Source organism: Pelobates fuscus, chromosome 4 (assembly GCF_036172605.1).
Source record: "Pelobates fuscus isolate aPelFus1 chromosome 4, aPelFus1.pri, whole genome shotgun sequence".
NCBI lineage: Eukaryota > Metazoa > Chordata > Amphibia > Anura > Pelobatidae > Pelobates > Pelobates fuscus.
In genome coordinates this window covers 346235726-346255741 of record NC_086320.1, presented here as the reverse complement: position 1 = coordinate 346255741, position 20016 = coordinate 346235726, and the positions used below count along the sequence as shown (strand labels likewise).

At 36.6% G+C, this 20016-nt stretch overlaps 1 protein-coding gene across 1 annotated transcript in view; it reads right to left on the bottom strand.

Annotated features, from left to right (window-relative positions):
• Positions 1 to 20016, bottom strand: part of MALRD1 (MAM and LDL receptor class A domain containing 1) — a 293099-nt gene that overhangs the window by 60779 nt on the left and 212304 nt on the right. Inside the window, exons 28-32 of the mRNA XM_063453142.1 lie at positions 18449 to 18606; positions 15409 to 15610; positions 6728 to 7000; positions 3496 to 3621; positions 1148 to 1214 (exon numbers count right to left, since the gene is read on the bottom strand). Coding sequence (XP_063309212.1) covers positions 1148 to 1214; positions 3496 to 3621; positions 6728 to 7000; positions 15409 to 15610; positions 18449 to 18606 — 826 coding nt within the window. The remainder of the gene's footprint in view (positions 1 to 1147; positions 1215 to 3495; positions 3622 to 6727; positions 7001 to 15408; positions 15611 to 18448; positions 18607 to 20016) is intronic.

Genomic DNA, 20016 nt, shown 5'->3' with positions numbered 1-20016 from the left:
CCCAGATAGATCATCCCAGCTCCACTGTGCAGATTGGACCCAGTTCTCACTGGATCCCTGAAAAATAAGCCAGCCCTTACACATCAGCTTTGCTGGCCTATCTCTGCTTTTAACTATATTTGAATAAATTGTTGTGCCATACTTAATAAAAAATAAGACATCCCCTGAAAATAAGCCATAGTGTGTCTTCTTGAGGAAAAATAAATATAAGACAGTGTCTTATTTTCGGGGAAACACGGTACAAACACAAGGCTCTATTCACAATGGTGGTCTCTTTTTTAACTGACGTATATAAAAGTTGGTTAAAAAAGGTAGATAAGATTGCTTTAAACGGGTTCATAATCACGCTATTCAAAAAGCACTGATTATGGTTAAAAAAGACAGATTGTCTTTTCAATATTAACTCCAAGATCTAATAGTATTTAACAATACATATAATGTTATTTAATGTTATTATAACCATGCTTTTTGTTAAAGTTTAATGTCACATGTCATATGTTTTTATATCTATGTATAATGTTGTGGGTGAAGAATTTTTTTTTCCTTTTTTCTCTTCTCTAATGTCTTATTTTTCCCTTAGTTTTCCCCAAATTATTTAAAAAATATATATATATATTTGACTGTATGTCACTTTTCTTTGTTGAGAAATATAATCTTACAGAAGTAAAGAAACATAAAAAATAGGATAATCAGAATTGTATGAAAGTAAGAGATGAAGCTGGTCTTGAACGTACTTTGTACCAAGAGAGGCCAAATAGTATAGACTCATAGTGTTGCCTTTAAAATCAGTTGGACCATGTTTTAGGCGCCCCTTCCTCCCCCACACACACGCACACACGCACACACACACACAAATACACATAGCTAAACACACACACTATTACAAATACACATAGTTAAACACACACACTATTACAAATACACATAGTTACACACACACACACACACACGTATGTACTTCTTTCAATTTTACTGAACTGCTGGGAATTTGCATGACTTTTATCTTATGTAACATAAACCTGCAAGTGAAAATGCTTTAGTAGTAACCCTATAAAGACAAACATTAGCAGAACATTTCTTCTCTTTAATGCTTTACATGAATTTTCACGTTTTACCCTTAACTGTGTTTAAGATATGTAAACCTTACTTGCATAAAGGGACGCCTTTTGCTTTATAACATTTTCCTCCATTTTTGCAGTACCCCAGTGGACAAACTGTGAAGTAATATAAAAAATAAATAAATAAGTTACCAATAATAATATAATAACTTTTTCCCAGCAAAACAAATAGAGATTCATTTTTATACACAAGATTACATGTTAAAATATTCATGTACATATTGTAGCACCCTGATATTACAACTGCCAGTAAGAGCAACAAATGCCAATCTAGAACACTTCTAGAACAAACTCCATGAACATACCGTGTCTCTAAATTCAGTCTACATTTAGTTAAAGGGACACTCCAGGCACCCAGACCACTTCTGCCCATTGGAATGTTCTGGGTGCCAACTTTTTATAAACTGCAATATTTGCCTTGCAGGGTTAAATCCTCCTCTAATGGCTGTCCATCAGACAGCCACTAGAGGGACTTCCATGTTCTTAGAACATGAAGTGTTTTAAACAACGCTGGACGTCCTCACGCTATGTAAGGACCCCCAGTGTAGCCGACATCCCCATAGGAAATCATTGAATAATGCTGCACATGCGCATTAGGTCTCCCCTGCTGGCTGATGTTGGCGGGGGAGGAGAGTAGGCAGAGCCTGACCCAGTGCTGAGGGACATCGGCGCTGGACTCAGGTAAGTCACTGGAGGTTTAAACCCCTTCAGCAATATGGGAAGGGGGGTGGGAGGGAGAGGGACACTGTAAGGTCCTGCAGTGGCAGGAAAACTAATAAGATGCATACTTCCATGAATGATGGCTGTGTTGCTATATCTGTTTTTTTCGTAGAGCTTTTTCTCTTTCCTGAGGAGTGTGCTTGGAAAGACCATCTCCCCAATTTCCATCTTACATTGCTAAATTATGCCAAGGATGAATAGTTTCTTGCAAAAGAAGAATGGAAGTTCAGCTGCATGTAGTTGTATAGCAAAACTTTACCACGCATTTTGGTTTGCTATTTCCTATTGTCTTTTCTTAAATGTTCCTCCTAAATGTAAATTCCTTAAATTTTAAAAGAAATCTGAATCTTGATCAATAATAAGACAAACCATAAGACAAACCTGAAATGTAAAAATGTATCTTAACATAGGTGTATGTAGACATTTATAATAGGTTTTCATTGAAAAACTTTGCGATAACAATTCTGTAATAAATACATGTTATATTATTTATTTATAAAATATCTTACCAGGATGGATACATTGTTTTCTCTCGTTTTCACGTATATAACATCAAGGTCGTTCCCAATCTCACTTACCATTTCATGCACTTATTCTTGCCATGCTATTATTGCTATTTCAGTTCAATAATATTGTAAAACCTAATGCTCAAAATATTCTGTATTTTAAATTGAATCTGAAGTTTGATTATTTTCTGGAAATTTGTAACTTTGTGTCACGCCACTCCTTAGCTGATTTGCCCTCGTGCAGTACTCATACTCACCACTGTCTCTGTTTGGCACTGTTCCTCATTTCTTTTCATTTAGCACTTCACCTGGTCCTTGTTTAGCACCTATTTAGTTTGGGTTCTCCCCTCACTCCTGGCCAGATCATTGTTTCTTGTCTCCTGGTTCCTGGTTTCCTGTGATTCTGGCTCCTGCCTCCTGCCTCCTTGATCCTGCATACTGTTCTTTGTTCCTGTGTTCTCCTGGTCTTCATCCTGTGTCCTCCTGGTCCTTCGTTGCTGTGCCCTCTGATCCTGTGTCCTGGTTCCGTGATCTCTGCTTTATTTCCAGTGATCCTGACCCTGCAGCCTGGTTCATTTATTTTGCCTCTGGTCTTGCTTCCTGGTATATCTGCCTTGTGATCTTTGGATCTGTGTCCTACCTATTACTAGTGGTGCCTGCACAATCCTGCCTTCATACCAAAGGACTATTTAAGTATTCATTGCCAGCACTATTCATGCTTATCCTATATTGTTATATACATTTTGTTCTGTGACTTTGTATATATTTATTATGTTGTTTTGTTATCTTTTTGCACTTTGATTCACTATAATATATATTTCTTTATTTGCACTATTCATTGTGTCTTTTGCATTTATTCTTTACTAAATTGGTTCCTACATTTAAAGGGATAGTGCTGTCTCTGGGCAGCACCCCTTCATGTCCATGACACTTTGTCAATTTTAAAAAATGTGAATTTAATTATTTTTTTTTTTTTACATAGCACGTACACAATATCCTGATTGTTTATTAGAATAATCACAGAAATAGAATGTAGGAGCTTAGAATCTTGCGATTTCTGCTTTTTTCAATAATTCTTTTTTTCTTTTTTTTTTTTTCAAGCTGTACACTGTTTATTAAATGTGGTTACAATGTATATGTATTTTCCATACCTGTACAACTAGATTCGTCTTTTCGAAAGTCATTGCAGTCTGTTTTACCATCACATCGCTGGTATAAAGGAATGCAGGTATTGGTGGAAACACACAATAGAGAACCATCGAGGCAAGTCTTGGTACCTAAAGAAAAAAACATTGGCTCCATATATCTGAAAGTCTAATCAACTGAAATCTATATATTTTACAATAAGTACAGTTTCAAGAAATAATGAGAATATATGAATCAAATAAATGTAACAAGAATCTAAAAAATACAAGTTGCTGGGATAAACAGAAATAACATACTTCAAGTTTAAAATATTGAGATTGGAAAATTTTAAGCGCACTCTCTAACAGGTTAATTCACTGAACTGAAAATTAAAAGTGAATTTCAAATGGAAGGTCTAAATAGCTAAACTGTAAAAAAGTTATTTATTGAATAGCCCTCTTACTCTGAGGACCATAGAATGTTAATTATAAGCTCGTTTAAGCAAGGCTCTCTCCACCTATTTTTTGTCTTGCTTTACCTATTGTACAGCATTGCAGAATATGTTTGCACTAAATAAATACTTTTAAATGTAACTGTGGGACAAAATCAATAAAATTGGAGCAAATTGCCCATAATACTAATATCCTTTTAAGTATAAACAGATACCATTTGAAATAAGCAAAGCGTATTATCTGGACATCAACTCTATTGACTATTTATTGCAGCACGAATGATATTGATCCTCTGGATTTATTTTTAGTTTTGTCAGATTCCTATAGGACCACTCAAGCCTGTCTAGGCAATTAATGATCAATATGTGATCCCATAGTGCCAAAAATCACACCAACAGCTAAGTAAAAGTAATACGAAGACCTGTTTCTTCTTTATACATTTTATTTCAAAAATATCCTTTACGGTGCTCTCTCAGAGTTCTTAAACAAAGTGAGAATTGTAAAAGTGAGAATTTTAAAGATGAGGCCAAAGTATTTGAACTGGAAGAATAGCCCATTTGCGAAGAATAGCCCATTTGCGAAGAATAGCCCATTTGCAGAATTTTTCTATTTTGACTACTTTGACCATAAATTTGAAATCCACTTTGAATTCACACCTTGGTGAATAAGCCTGTTTGAATAAGCGGGCATAGTCAACCTACCTCAAACTTTGTTGAATAGGTTAGGAACAACTAGAAAGCACAGTTTGACATTAATATCATAAAACTCTAATTTCATAAACTGGATTTTAATGTTTTGGCATATATATAATGTAATTTGTACACATATATATATATGATTTTTTTTTAACAAGTATTACATGAGTGTAAGAATTTGAAACACTCTTCAACTTGATAATACTCTATAACCTACGAAAAACTTAAATACAATATAATAAGCTTTATAATAAGTTAAAACTGACTTTCTGGAACTTATAGAGAGAGGGATTATTTATAACAGAACAATTTTGGAAGGTTAAAAAGTAGGTGGAATATAACTGTTTCTGGTTTATTTTATTTTCATTGCCAATCTTTGAGTGCTTATTTAATCTTAGAAAACACATTTTTCCCAAACATGCCATCACCTAAAAAAAATTGTTTAATCAGTAAAGCATATTTTTTAACTACAAAGTAGAAGCAGCATTTGCAGTTCTGTGATTATATTTCAAAGCAAATTAAATCCTTATGAGAAAATGTTTGTAGCCCACAATACTAGCATTTGTGTTTCTTCTTTTAATTATGAAAAAATGGTCACTCTGAAAGCAACTGGATTAAAGCAGAACTATGCCAGGGTGTTGGCAGAAAATGTAGGTGAAAGATTACATGCCTATTTAACCTTCGGACGGCACAGCGTTACACATTTCATAAACTGCCCTTTCCATTTCCAGTGAAATGGTTTAGCAAAAATGTAAAAATGTTGACATACAGAGTTATTCTACAAACTCTGAAAGACAGTGAATTAAAATATACATTTTTAAAACTGAGGCTAAAATAGCTAATCTGGAAAGATTCTCCACGTTTACGTTAGTCAGATCTTGGTTATTACAGCCTCAGTTTTGTGATTTTGGTTATCAATTTCTGAAATTCCATGTTCAATTAACAAAGTCCCAGTGTGATAGAATATAAACCCTCCGCCTCCGGTATTACCGGTTTGGAGATTTCTTTTGTGGTACAAAAATTGTAAAAAAAAAACCTGTAATAATTTATTATATATATATATATGTATATATTAAATATTGTATGTAATATAGCCAATTAATAAATAGTTTTTAGGGCATGTCCTGGTTTACCTTTGCTCTTTGGGGGCAACCATGATATTCCTCACTTAAATATCACTCTTTATTTTCATTCATCTTCTCTATACTCCCCTCACCATCCAACCTTCCTCAACCATTGCTCTCAAACTAGGTTACATCTTTGCTTCTTTTACGTTCTTCTGTTAAAACATATACTTCTCTACTTTCAGCTTTTAGAATTAGAAAAATCCAGCACTCATCATTTCTTTGAGGCAAATTGTATCTACTCACTTGTCTTTGCTAGGCTTGACTACAGTAACTCAATGCTCTTTTTCCTTCCAGAACCCTTGTTCATCCTGCTTCACCAAACTCAATGCACAGCTTTAAATATCCCTCTCACTATGCTTCAGTCTTCTCATTTCTCCTTATTTCTACAGAATCTCTACTGCTGTTCAATACAGAGTCCTTACTCTACTATAAAAATAAGTTTAAAATAATGCCCTTGCACCTTCTCTTCACTCATACTCTATTATATTACTTACTGTCTTCTCATTCATTTCTGTAACTCGTAACCAACCCTCGGTTTACATGTTTTGTTTCCTGATTTTATTCATTCTAACCAGTAAAGACACATTTCTTCAAAGAAGTCTTCAATTACCCTATATAATACCTTACTAATCCTCTCACTTTTTGCTGCTACACAATGGGTTACCCATCAAGCTGACCTGTTCATTTTCTTCGCATTTGCAATACCACCAATTGTCCATCTGATATTTATGATTTCAGTGGGTTTATGTGATTTAAATTGTTAAATTCTAGAAAGGCTTGTATTCATCTATTTATTGATTCTTGGACTAATCACCTGTAGTGAAGTGCCCTGCATAAGGGAGATATGTAAGAAATGTTAACTAAATGTATAATTTACATTTTATGTTGTTCTTACCAAGTCAACAGCAATGTAGGAGATGGATGTTTTTATTCTGGTACCAAATATATCACCATTAGTATTTTAAGAATAACTTAAATTCTCACCACATTTTTCTTCATCTTCTCCCAGCTGACAGTCTGAAACACCATCACACCACATTAGAGATGGGATGCATCTGTTATCTCCACACTGGACTTCAGTTTTCTTGCATCTCTTTGGCTTTATTGTACTTGGAGCCACAGTGGAGCAACTGATTTCATCACTACCATCAATACAGTCCTCTGTCCCATTACACACGGCAGAAAGAGGAAGGCACTCCTTGTCATAGACACAGGTAAAGGAGTTAGGGGGACAAGTAGGCTCTGGTGATATTGACCCTTGAAGGAATGCACCAAATGTCAGTTTATGTGATTTAGATAAAAAAAAAACTAAACAATACAAACAAACAAACATGGTATTAACGTCAAGTATACATATACTCATGGTTAATGCAAGTTATATTTTACTGTGTAACAACTGCATTTATGTTATTTAAATCAAATTGTTGGTGTACTTTATACTATTATTCTGCATAAATATTAAAACAATAAATCAGAAAAAAATTGAAGTTTTTATTTGAATTACACCATCATTCTTATAATTATCATCAAAATTGCATACTTCCACTCCTAAATACAAAAATACTGGCGTTATCATGATATGTCCTCCTCAAATCCCCAAATTTTATCAAAACTTCAGGAAGGGTAAGAGACCACGTGTGAGGGGGGGGGGGGGGGGGGCTGATTTTTGGTATTAAGGCTTTACTTTGGTTATAAATAGTGATGTCGCGAACATAAAATTTTCGGTTCGCGAGCCGCGCACGAGAATTTTCGCAAATGTTCGCGAACCGGGCGAACCGCCATAGACTTCAATAGGCAGGCGGATTTTAAAACCCACAGGGACTCTTTCTGGCCACAATAGTGATTGAAGGGGGGAGACCTACTCTCCTTCCCCCCCCCCCCCGGCCCCCACCCCTGGGCGGCGGGTGGGGGCCATAAAGATAATGAAGGGGGAGCTACTGTCCTCCCCCTCTCTGGCCCCCACCCCTGGGCGGCGGGTGGGGGCCATAAAGATAATGAGGGGGGACCCATTGTCCTCCCCCCTGGCCCCCACCCCTGAGGGCCCTAAATACAAATGGGGGGACCCTAGTCACCCCCTCCCCCCCAAAAAAAAATATCCCCCTACCTACCCCCCTCACCCTAAAAATAATAAAGTTTGGCATTTAGTGAATATTCCCCTTTATAACAATGTTTTGCATTTAGTGAATATTCCCCAATATAACAATGTTTTGCATTTAGTTAATATAGGGGAATATTCACTAAATGCCAAACATTGTTATATAGGTGAATATTCACTAAATGCAAAACATTGTTATACAGGGGAATATTCACTAAATGCAAAACATTGTTATATAGGGTAATATTCACTAAATGCAAAACATTGTTATAAAGGGGAATATTCACTAAATGCCAAACATTGTTATACAGGGGAATATTCACTAAATGCCAAACATTGTTATATAGGGGAATATTCACTAAATGCCAAACATTGTTATATAGGGGAATATTCACTAAATGCAAAACATTGTTATATAGGGTAATATTCACTAAATGCAAAACATTGTTATAAAGGGGAATATTCACTAAATGCAAAACATTGTTATATAGGGTAATATTCACTAAATGCAAAACATTGTTATAAAGGGGAATATTCACTAAATGCCAAACATTGTTATACAGGGGAATATTCACTAAATGCAAAACATTGTTATATAGGGTAATATTCACTAAATGCAAAACATTGTTATAAAGGGGAATATTCACTAAATGCCAAACATTGTTATACAGGGGAATATTCACTAAATGCAAAACATTGTTATATATGGGAATATTCCATAAATGCCAAACATTGTTATATAGGGGAATATACCAATGTTTGGCATTTAGTGATTATTTCCCTATATACCAATGTTTTGCATTTAGAATTAAAAAAAAAAAAAAAATGATTGCAGCTTCCGAATGAATCTAAAATGGATGCTGTCCAGTAGGTGGGAGGGTCTGCTAGGGAGGGTCTGCTGCTTATTGGCTGCAATGTGTCTGCTGACTGTGAGGTACAGGGTCAAAGTTTACTCAATGAAGACGAATAGGGGGCGGATCGAACATCGCATGTGTTCACCCGCGGTGGCGAACGCGAACATGCTATGTTCGCCAGGAACTATTCGCTGGCGAATAGTTAGGGACATCACTAGTAATAAAGGTTACAATGATTCACTTATACTTGTTCTCAAAACTTCCCTCATCAAGAAAATGCGTAGTAGTTCTTGATGGGGAATCCATGAACATAACGGATGTATAACCCTCTCATCGTTTGGTTAAATAAGTTAAGTATCCAAAGCTTATTCTGTTTAATTGACTTATCTGAGGCTATTTCCCCGTGCTCTATTTTGTAATTGCTAATTGTTAATATCAGTTATAGGAATCAAAGAAAAGTTTACAAATACTATAAATAACATTTTGAGGAATAGGTGAGAAGGGTAAGGATTGGACGCCAGCTATGTACGGTAACATGTATTACTAGTCCTTAGAGATAGTCAAGCTCAACAAAAACAATTCCACAGAGGCAAGAATATCAACAAGCAGGCTAGAATAGTAGGAGTATACAACCTGTAGTTACAAGAGAAAGCATGGCCAGAGTAATTAACAGATCAACAGTAATAATATACAAGTCACAGGGTTAATACAGAAAAATACAGTTCAGTAAGAAAGCATTCGCAATTTATCAGGAACCAAGTTCTGTGTGCGCATGCACCTGTTTGACACCAGATCGTGAATCAATGCCTTTCTAGTTGTTTGCCATCTTCTCCAATTACCTCCCCAATCATATCCCATCTGAGCAAATGCCCTAAGACTCTCTGTCAATTATCTTCAAATGTCCCCTGCTCCCTCTTGTCGCAAGTTCCCATCTGTGACGAAAGCAACTTAGCTACTGGTTTTTGGAGAGGACTACTTGCCAGCCTTTTGCCCTGAGACTATGGCCTATTGGGACTTTAAAGGAACACTATAGTCACCTAAATTACTTTAGCTAAATAAAGCAGTTTTAGTGTTTAGATCATTCCCCTGCAATTTCACTGCTCAATTCACTGTCATTTAGGAGTTAAATCACTTTGTTTCTGTTTATGCAGCCCTAGCCACACCTCCCCTGGCTATGATTGACAGAGCCTGCATGAAAACAAAAACTGGTTTCACTTTCAAACAGATGTAATTTACCTTAAATAATTGTATCTCAATCTCTAAATTGAACTTTAATCACATACAGGATGCTCGTGCAGGGTCTAGCAAGCTATTAACATAGCAGGGGATAAGAAAATCTTAATTAAACAGAACTTGCAATAAAGAAAGCCTAAATAGGGCTCTCTTTACAGGAAGTGTTTATGGAAGGCTGTGCAAGTCACATGCAGGGAGGTGTAACTAGGGTTCATAAACAAAGGGATTTAACTCCTAAATGGCAGAGGATTGAGCAGTAAGGCTGCAGGGGCATGTTATATACACCAAAACTGCTTCATTAAGCTAAAGTTGTTCAGGTGACTATAGTGTCCCTTTAAACATTTGGTTCTTCGAAACATTTGGCCGCCATTCGACATTCGAACACGTGGTGGCGGTCATCTTGTTCGCATGGGCTAAAACCGCAAATAAACTTCAGGGGGACTTAGCCGCGAATGCCCTGGAACTATTTTCAGCATGAACTATTTTCGGCATGGTCCTCCAGCGGCACTTAGCCGCGATTTTATGGAACTGTTTCGGGCATGAAACTTCCATAAAAAACTGTAACCCCTTATCTGATCTGGGTAATTTTTGCATATGTTTTTCACCCAGATCAGTGCTATTGGAGGATATGTGGTATTTTGGGGTGTTTTCAAGACTTTATAAAAATGTATGTTTTTTTCTGCTTAGAGTTAATTGAGTTAGTCCATTGTCTTCGTTAATTGTATCACAGGCAGAGGGGAGGGATTGTGTACACTGTATGGGAGTTTCTGAATGTAAACCTGGTTTCATTGGCTTGTATGTTTTGTATTCGGTGCCCAACTAGGTCCACCTGGGCGTCACCTTTGCTGTATAAGTTGTATAAAAGACCAGTGTGTGCCATTAAACTTTTTGATCCTGTTTGACCCTCAACACGTATTCTTGTCTTGTGATTGGAGGGGAACTGCTATAATCACACTGGGGATTGCTATACTTTGGGCTCTAATCACTTAGTTCTTTGAAGAGCTGTTCCTGTAACACTCTCCTGGAGGAGAGGTCTCTCCCACACGGTCCTGGATGTCAGAAGTTGGTCCAGGGTGGAAGGAAGATGGTGAGATTCCAGTTAAGCTACGGCGGTTGTGGAGTCTGCTGTGGTTGTGGTGTCTGGTGCGGTGCTTATAGTCCTCGACGTCAGCTAGAAAGCATCCGTTAATGAAGGTGCCCAGTCGGGGTGCCAGGTGATCCGTTACACCATCATAACTTTCATATTGTAGACTCCTGTGCCAACTAGCTTAGTACTATGTAAGAAAGAACTGTAAATGCTGGTTCTCAGCTCACAGGCAAGGTTTGTCTATTCTGTACTGTCTTTCACACAGTCTGCACAGCGCTGTGGAAGATGTTGGTGCTTTATAAATACCATTAATAATAATATTGTGGACTGGTCTGGGCAGAGAGAAGAAATACTGTCCACAGTGGCAGATCGGGACTCACAGAGGATACTAAGTGAGGTATAACAAAAGGTAACTATGGAGAAAATTTTCATCCCCAATGTATTCATATGTATCAATATTTTCTATCATTCATACTATTATAATACAATTATGACTATTTTCCCAGAATGGTAAATTGAATCAGTAGGCAATATAAATCAGAATTTTTTTTTTGTCATTGGTCCAGTTTGCATTGAATAAATTGCATACATCCAATAGTTTAATACATGAGAATCTAATTGGTTTTATAATTGCCCATTGCCTCTTCTGACATGCAGTGTCTCCTGCTACTTTCAGGAGAGTTCACAAATTAAGTTCATTATTCATACATATGTACATGGAATACTAACAAACTGGATTTAAATAATGACAGAAAATTGAATGTAAGTTGTAAATCTACAAAAATTCGATTTCTTTTATTAGCAAATCAAATGTCAACACTGGATTATTGCCCAATTCATTATAAATGCATTAGTACTTACAATACAAAAATGACAATAAACACAGCAGAATAAAATAGGAATTTGAATAGTGTTATATATGGCGACATAAGCTGTCAAAGATTTCAGTCACAATTTATACCTTACTGACTATTTAAATTCACCTACAGCCGGGGTAGGTAATCTTCGGCACTCCAGATGTTATGGACTACATCACCCCTGATGCTTTGCCAACATTATAACTGTACGAGCTTTATGGTAGATGTAGACCTCGACTTGTGAAGTGACAAAGGTTGCCTACCCCTGATCTACAGTATTAGTTATTAAATCTATAGAAGCGGATGAATAGATGGATGGATAGATGCATGGATGGATATATGTTCTTAAATGTCATACAATAAATGTCATTCAAAAGCAAAATTCTAAAATATATATTATGCGAAAAAAAAGCAAGAATTGTATTCTGTGCCTCTCACAATATTTAACTTCCTATATATCAAATCAAATCTATTCCTTAGAGGCATACTCTGGGCACAGACACAAATTTAATGCATTTGGTTTGGGCCCGATTAACACGCTGTATTTTATTTGCATGATAAAATATTTTATTTTACATGCTAAAGTCATGTAGCTTGTTGAAGAGAAAGATGAGTCCCACAAGCAGACACACAGTGAGTACAGTGCAACATATCTGTCTGTCTCTATTGTTGTATGTATGTCAGCCAATTAGTCTGTCTTTGTCTTGTCCCCCAGGCCCCCTTTCTGTAAATGAAACTCCCAAGCACAGTAATCCACCTGTTGGACTACCGCAAGCCACCGCACCAGCACTTGTATTTCTACTATCAGTAGACATTTGATTGATCACTGTGCCAGGTCTCATTTCCATTCTTGCTCAAAACCTACACACATTCCTCAACAGCACTTCCATAACCTCCTGTATTGTGTAATAGAGAGGGAAAATAGTTTGACATCCCTCCCTTTCAGTGAACATGAAATTGATTAGCACTGTGTGAGACCTATACAGGCAGGAAGATGACAGCTTACTCTGAAATGCCACACTTACAATTAGCAGAAGGGGGTTTTAATGAGATGAGGTTAAAACTGCTATGTGTTTTTAGTCACCCAATTAAAACTAACACCAGAGATTGCAATCAGCACTCTTTATAGCACCAGTCAAACAAGTGGTCCCAAATGCGACTACGTTTATTCTTTATTTCATCCAGACTGAACACAGCCGGCTGACTGAAATCCAAACACAGCTTATTATAATCTGAACTATTTGCCCATTGGCAAAAAAAAACATTGGTAATATGAGGGTTTAACATGTGGCATCTGAAAAGCCCTTGCTATCCAGGCTCTACATTGAAAAGTGTTAATAATAAATAAAATGGCTGCTCACCAATGGGGTTAGGGCCTGTAAATTACATTGGGGTGATTTGGCAATGGTTCCCCCCTGCTCCTACCTGTGGGCTTCTGGTGGGGCCTTAAACCAAATAATAGGGGTGGACAGGGCACACAAGACACAACTGTTAAAAATAATCGGAATGAATAAATCGGAAATCTGACATTTCAAGATGGGATAGGCCTTCATAAAGTCTTTCCAGTTCTTTGAAATTTGACCCAGGGTTTATAAGCTAGCCAATCAGAGTGCAGTTTATTTTTCTGTCGTTATTTTTGTGATTTGTGGGGTATTATACCTTCATTTTTTTTTTTTTTTACTTTTGAATGTGCTGCCTAGCAGGAACTGTCCTGCCTCCACATTGATAAGCCTCACACCGCCAAGAGTTTTTTAGCTATTTCTTTGCTCACTGCTAGTGTGGACATTGGGCAAACAGTACCAAATAAAAAACAGAGGTAAAAGATGGAGCTAAAACTATTAAAATATAATATGTAAAACCAGTGCAGCATACAGAGAATCACCAAAGTGTATAGTCACTGAATAACACTAACATACAGAAATAAAACGACAGGGAATATGGTGATTGCTCATACAGTAGATGATATCCTTGTATTAAGTGAAATCCCTAGGTTCTGTGGGTATAAAAAACCATCATAGGGTAATATATCTTAATACAAATACAATAGTATAAAACTTGGAAAAACTCACAATATTTAAAGCCTTTCTGAGTTGTCTCTAAACTTTAGAAGCAGATACACCAATCAGATGTGGATTTGAGGATTTGGGTCCCTTGGAAGATATCAGAAGTCTTCTTTCTTTTGAAAATCAGGAACCAGGTTGCCAAATGAATAAAAGGTAAGTACTTTTATTGCAAATGAATAAAAGGTAAGTACTTTTATTGCAAATGAGTAAAAAGTACGGCATAGACGCGCGGCCATCTTTGGAAGGTCAGATGTACCTTCATAGAGAACAACAGTACGGCGGACATCTTGGAGGAGGCGGACATATTCAGAAGATTGCCGGAAACACTCCATATATGGCAAAGAGGACGGACTATCAATCCACAGCTCCTAATGTTTGTAATTTAATTTAATTTTATGTATATAAGAAGGTTGTGGTATAAGTTACATGATATGCACCTGAGTAAGACCTACTGCATTAGGTCGAAACGCGTTGTGCTTTGTTTTATTCTATTTTTATTTTATATTGTTTCAATAAAAGTACTTACCTTTTATTCATTTGGCAACCTGGTTCCTGATTTTCAAAAGAAAGAAGACTTCTGATATCTTCCAAGGGACCCAAATCCTCAAACCCACATCTGATTGATGTATCTGCTTCTAAAGTTTAGAGCCAACTCAGAAAGGCTCTAAATATTGTGAGTTTTTCCAAGTTTTATACTATTGTACTTGTATTAAGATATATTACCCTATGATGGTTTTTTATACCCACAGAACCTATGGATTTCACTTAATAGTTCTATAGTTCTGTCCCAGTTCTCCACTCGCTGCATTAAGACTTTGAAAGTTTCCTACAGAGATGCATTGGAGGAGTAATCAGAATAGGATAGATTAAAAGGTAACTCCAAGTAACATAATCAGTACAGTCCACTGTAGTGGTTATGATGCCTGGTGGTATGATGGGACCATTCTTTGTAATGGGGCAAACTGTTTTGCAGTGGTTTGACCTGTTACCTGGATCTTGACGCTTGACGCACATGTGCCTTCTGCAGAGCTGCAGAATCCGGATCGCTGATTCGGTCACCCATTTGTTGGCTGAAAGTGTCAGCTGACTGGTCTCAGCCAATGAATGACACTCTGTGCATAGAAATATGCACAAAATTGACATTGGCCAGACTGAAACCTTTGCTCCAGGCTGGCTAATGATGCCCCAATAACGCCAATAATGCTGCCGGAGGAGGAGTTACCACTCCAACAGCAAAGAGGTTAAACTCTGTATGTGCATAATTTCATAGCAAAATTCTGAACATACGGACTCCAACCACCATGACAACTTCACATCACCCAAGTGGTCATGGTGCTTGGAGTAACTATTAAATGCTGCATGTTAAAAAGTGAGTGCACTGATTGTTTACTGACGTGGATAGGAAAATTTGTGCAAAACAAAACAAAACAAAATAAACCAATAATAATTTTTTTTAGAAAATTTAAAAAAACTTACCTCCAAAGTAACACTCTGGTGTAAAGGTGATATCATCAATAGCAATTCCTGTATATCTATCCCTCCCTACTTGAGCTTCAAACACCACTCTGAAAGGATTGCTGTTAGAAAGGATTACACTAGCATATGTCCAACTCTTTCTTTTGCTCTCAGTCTTCGACCATAAAATAATATTTAATCCATAACTGCTATCCACATGTACCTGTCAAGAAAAAAATACAATGGAATATCATGTATTTTTTGGTCAATTTTATAACGTTACATAATGTTACATACATAAATTTGCCCTGGTTTTCAGTCAAATAAAGCAGTAATATATATGAAGACATACAAAAGCATTTGTGGAAAATAATCCTATTGGTTTGATTGTGATCAAACAGAATTTACGCTACATGCATAAAAAAAAACACAACTTGTGATAGGTCCTATAATGGTGTAAGGATAGTGAATGGGGTATGCAGACAAATGGGAGAGAAAAATAAAAAAATGGGAAAATTGGCAGCCCAAAATGACAGGCTACTGAGTCTTACTGCATATAATCAAAATTACCGAACAATGATTTTTTTCTTTTATCAATGCCAAGTTAGTCCTGTAAAGAAATGTATTTTGTAAAAACCTACATCCGGTAGAATTGTTGAACAGCTCCTATAATTTGCTCATCAACCTACTAAGCTATCTCACCAGTTATTACTATTAATTTGTTTATTTGTTTATATATACTATCCAGGGTATGTGTGTGTGTCTGTTAGTGTGCGTGTTTGTGTGTGTGTGTGTGTGTGTCTGTGTGTGTGCGTGTTTGTGTGTGTGTGTGTATGCGTGTGTCTGGGAGATGGAGATTTTATACACAGTAATATAGTCTCTCACATAAACACTTAAATGAATGCATAACAGAAACTAATAACACGTTATGTGGCTTACCATTATCTTGAGTACGTGTAACAGCATATTCTGATTGATGGCATAGCTGCCTTCAACCAGACAACAAATTATGCTGATGAAAAAAACAATCAGTCTTGCGATAAAGGATACCCTTCATGCCGCATGCAAACCAATCATAAAAATATGGATGACTTTGAAAAGTCGCAGAAGGCAAAAGGCTGCACAATCCATTTTGTCACTGTCTCGCGCATTACTGACACATTAATGTGATGGTAAACAGCAAATACTTAAACAAACAGAGACAATAACTACGGAACAAGTCAATACGTTATGACAATTGTGAAAAAGGTTGAGAATCACGAGAGTTGTTATGAAAGACAGTGACTATGGCTCGCTGTAGTAAAAATAAACCATTAATCAAAAGATCGATAGATTGAGATTTTTTAAGATATTTTCTTCTAACTCGTTTTAATGTATATCACTAGCCTGTTTTAAACTCATTTTGCTTCTGTCATCTGAGTCATGTAATATAATGCATCCTCTGTTTAATCTTGTAGCTGGACGTAACATAATATAAAGATTAATTTCTTCTTCTCACATGTTTTTTTCATTTATGTAATAGACCAGCCATGGGATTCTCACTCCAAAAAAGATAGCATCTTTACCAACATTGACAATGTTCATATCAGCAGCCAACTAGTCAAAACCTTCAATTAGAGGTCACGTTCAGCTTCATTAAAAGGGAAACTATAGTCGGCAGAACATCTACAGCTTAATGTTTTTGTTCTTGTGTCTATAGTCTGTCCCTGCCTGACTTTTCAATGTGAGCACTGCCTTTTCAGAGAAAAGGCAGTGTTTACATAACTGCCTAGGGACACTTAAAATCTGCACAGAGACAATTAACTTTTTCCATAGAGATGCACTGAGTCAATTAGGAGATGCTGATTGGCGCAAAGCGGTGTTTTGTCGTGAATGCACAAAAGCCTCCCAGGATTGGCTGAGGTGATCTTAGCCTAGGAATTGGAGCGGATGGGGAGCCAGCACCGGCAGACCCTCACATAGCTGTTTTTTTATGGGGGCTGGGGGGTGTGGGCAAAAGGGATCCGGGGCCTAAAATGGGTTATTAACACTAAGGTCACGAATACACTTTTCGATTCTATTTAAGAGACAGATAACTAGAACTTAGTTCACAAGCCCCTAAGTATATTACTCTTCTCATTATTTCTTCCATATCACTCTTTAAGCTGTACCATGGCAGCAAAAAATGATTGACATCTAGTATCATACATTTTACCAGCACACACATCGTAAGCCCTGTACATTTGCAACACTTTCAGTTGACGTGCATCCAAGAAAGCAGGTCATGAGATGAAGTAGCTGACCCAAGTGAGGTCTTTGAAATTAAATTAAAATGAGAATGCCTATGGCCTCAGGTGTGAAAACTGCAACTACTAATAAAAAAATATATATATATTTTAAGTGCAATTATTTTACTTCTAGAATAATAAATAGAAACAGTGGAACTTGTGGTAGGTCCTGTGATATTTGTGAGATAACAGCAAAAATATGACAGTTTCACTAAGAAATAAGCAATGTTTCATGCAATTTAGGTGTTCTTGGGTGGCTGAAAGCTCTTTTTACTGAGCGTAGGAGTATTTTTCTTGAAGATAGCAACATAACCTTTGATGAATGGTAGTGGATGCATGGAATAGCCTTCCAGCTGAAGTGGTAGAGGTTAACACAGTGAAGGAGTTTAAGCATGTGTAGGATAGGCATAAGGCTATCCTAACTATAAGATAAGGCCAGGGACTAATGAAAGTATTTAGAAAATTGGGCAGACTAGATTAGCCGAATGGTTCTTATCTGCCGTCACATTCTATGTTTCTATGTAATAAAAAAAAAAAAATCCATGGTTATGTTTCTAGCTTTACGAAAAATACTCCTCCGCTCAGTGAAAAGAGTTTTCAAACACCCAAGAACACCTAAATTGCATGGTTCTTTTTTATATGAAAAATAATGTGTTCTTCTAAGAGATTATTCCTGCTGGGATAAAGTGGAACACCAGTATAACCTCCTTCTGTATAATAAAGGGCATTTTAACTGACAAACTTATCATCTTTATATGAAAGAAAATGATGTCTATATAATTTGCACACGGTACCTTTAGTATTCCCGACTCTGGAGGTCCATCTATATAATACCAAAAGCGCACTCTACAATGCTCTTCAGTCGCATTGAAAAGGTTTGTTGTGAATATTCTTGCAGAGTCCCCTTCTTGCTGCCTAGATGAGTTGGCATACAGGAAATATTGCCCACTTCCTTAAAACAAAACAAGGTGTTAAATATTAGTAAATAACACGTAGAAAATAATTGAGACATACATTAAATGTTGTTTGAGAATCTTGTAAATTAGACTACTTTGTATGATGGAGTACATCCCGAGGGGATACATTTTAGCTGTCCAAGTATTACACATTATCTTTTTAATTTCATTTAGTAGGGGATTTTCATATAAGAAATAATTGTTGCATTAAAGGGTCACTATAGTCACCAAAACAACTTTAGCTTAATTAAGCAGTTTTGGTGTATAGATAATGCTTTTGAGGTCTCACTGCTCAATTCATTGCCATTTCTTAGTTAAATCACTTTTGTTTCTGTGTATGCAGCTCTAGCCATACCTTTCCTGTCTGTGACTGACACAAACTGTGCTAAAACACAATGGTTTCATTTTCAGTCAGGTGTGACTTACTTTTAAAATGGTTATCTCCTGCTCTGTAAATTGAACGTTAATTATGAAGTTTCTAGAAAGCTATTAACAGAGCAGGAGATAAGAAATTCCAAATTAAACATAATTTGCAATAAAGGAAGTGTGAACATTAGATGACTCTTTACAGGAAGTATTTAGGAAGACTTTGTAAGGCACATGCAGGGAGGTGTGCCTTGTGCTGCATAAACAAAGTGATTTAACTGGTAAAAGGCAGAGAATTGATCAGCGAGACTGCAGGGATATGATCTATACACCAAAACTGCTTCATTAAGCTAAAGTTGGTGACTATAGAGTCCCTTTAGAGTTTGATGTCAGTGCTTGTTGGGAAGAATATATTTTGGATACTCAGAATGAAATTAAATCTGTTATAAGAGGTCCACGGAAAAAGGAAGATACAGTTATTTAAAGCTTTGAGCATTGGAAGTTCTGCATACATTTAATATAACTATAGGAATAGGAAGACTCACAGTGTGCGGAAACTGTGGAAAGAATCTAGGTCTAGAATATCTCAAGTAAGATTAGATTATGCAAACGTGCTTCAAAGGGTCAGAAAACATGACTTTTAATACCAAGGACTATATGGTTGATTTTAACCCGAAGCTCTTATTTTTTTGGTGTTGGACAAAAGTTGTAGAATATTTTCCATTGAGTTGTTGGTGTTATTTGCTGGCAATGGCAAAAAGTAAAGGTTTCCAATCTTAGTAAAACCACTCCATGGGAGCCATGGACTTCATTACACATGGTGAGTCATTTTATAGATGGTAATGCCAGGCACATTAACTCACTAGTGAGTAGCACCATGTTAAACTTTTTAGTGTCACAAAAGAAAGCAAAGTGATGCCTTGCTCAAATTTATAATACTGCAAGTGGAATGAAAGATGCTACTTATAATACATGATGGGTAATAAGTAATAGGACCAGGGAATGCCCAATTCCCCTGTTCCTAAATATGAAGCCCAGTC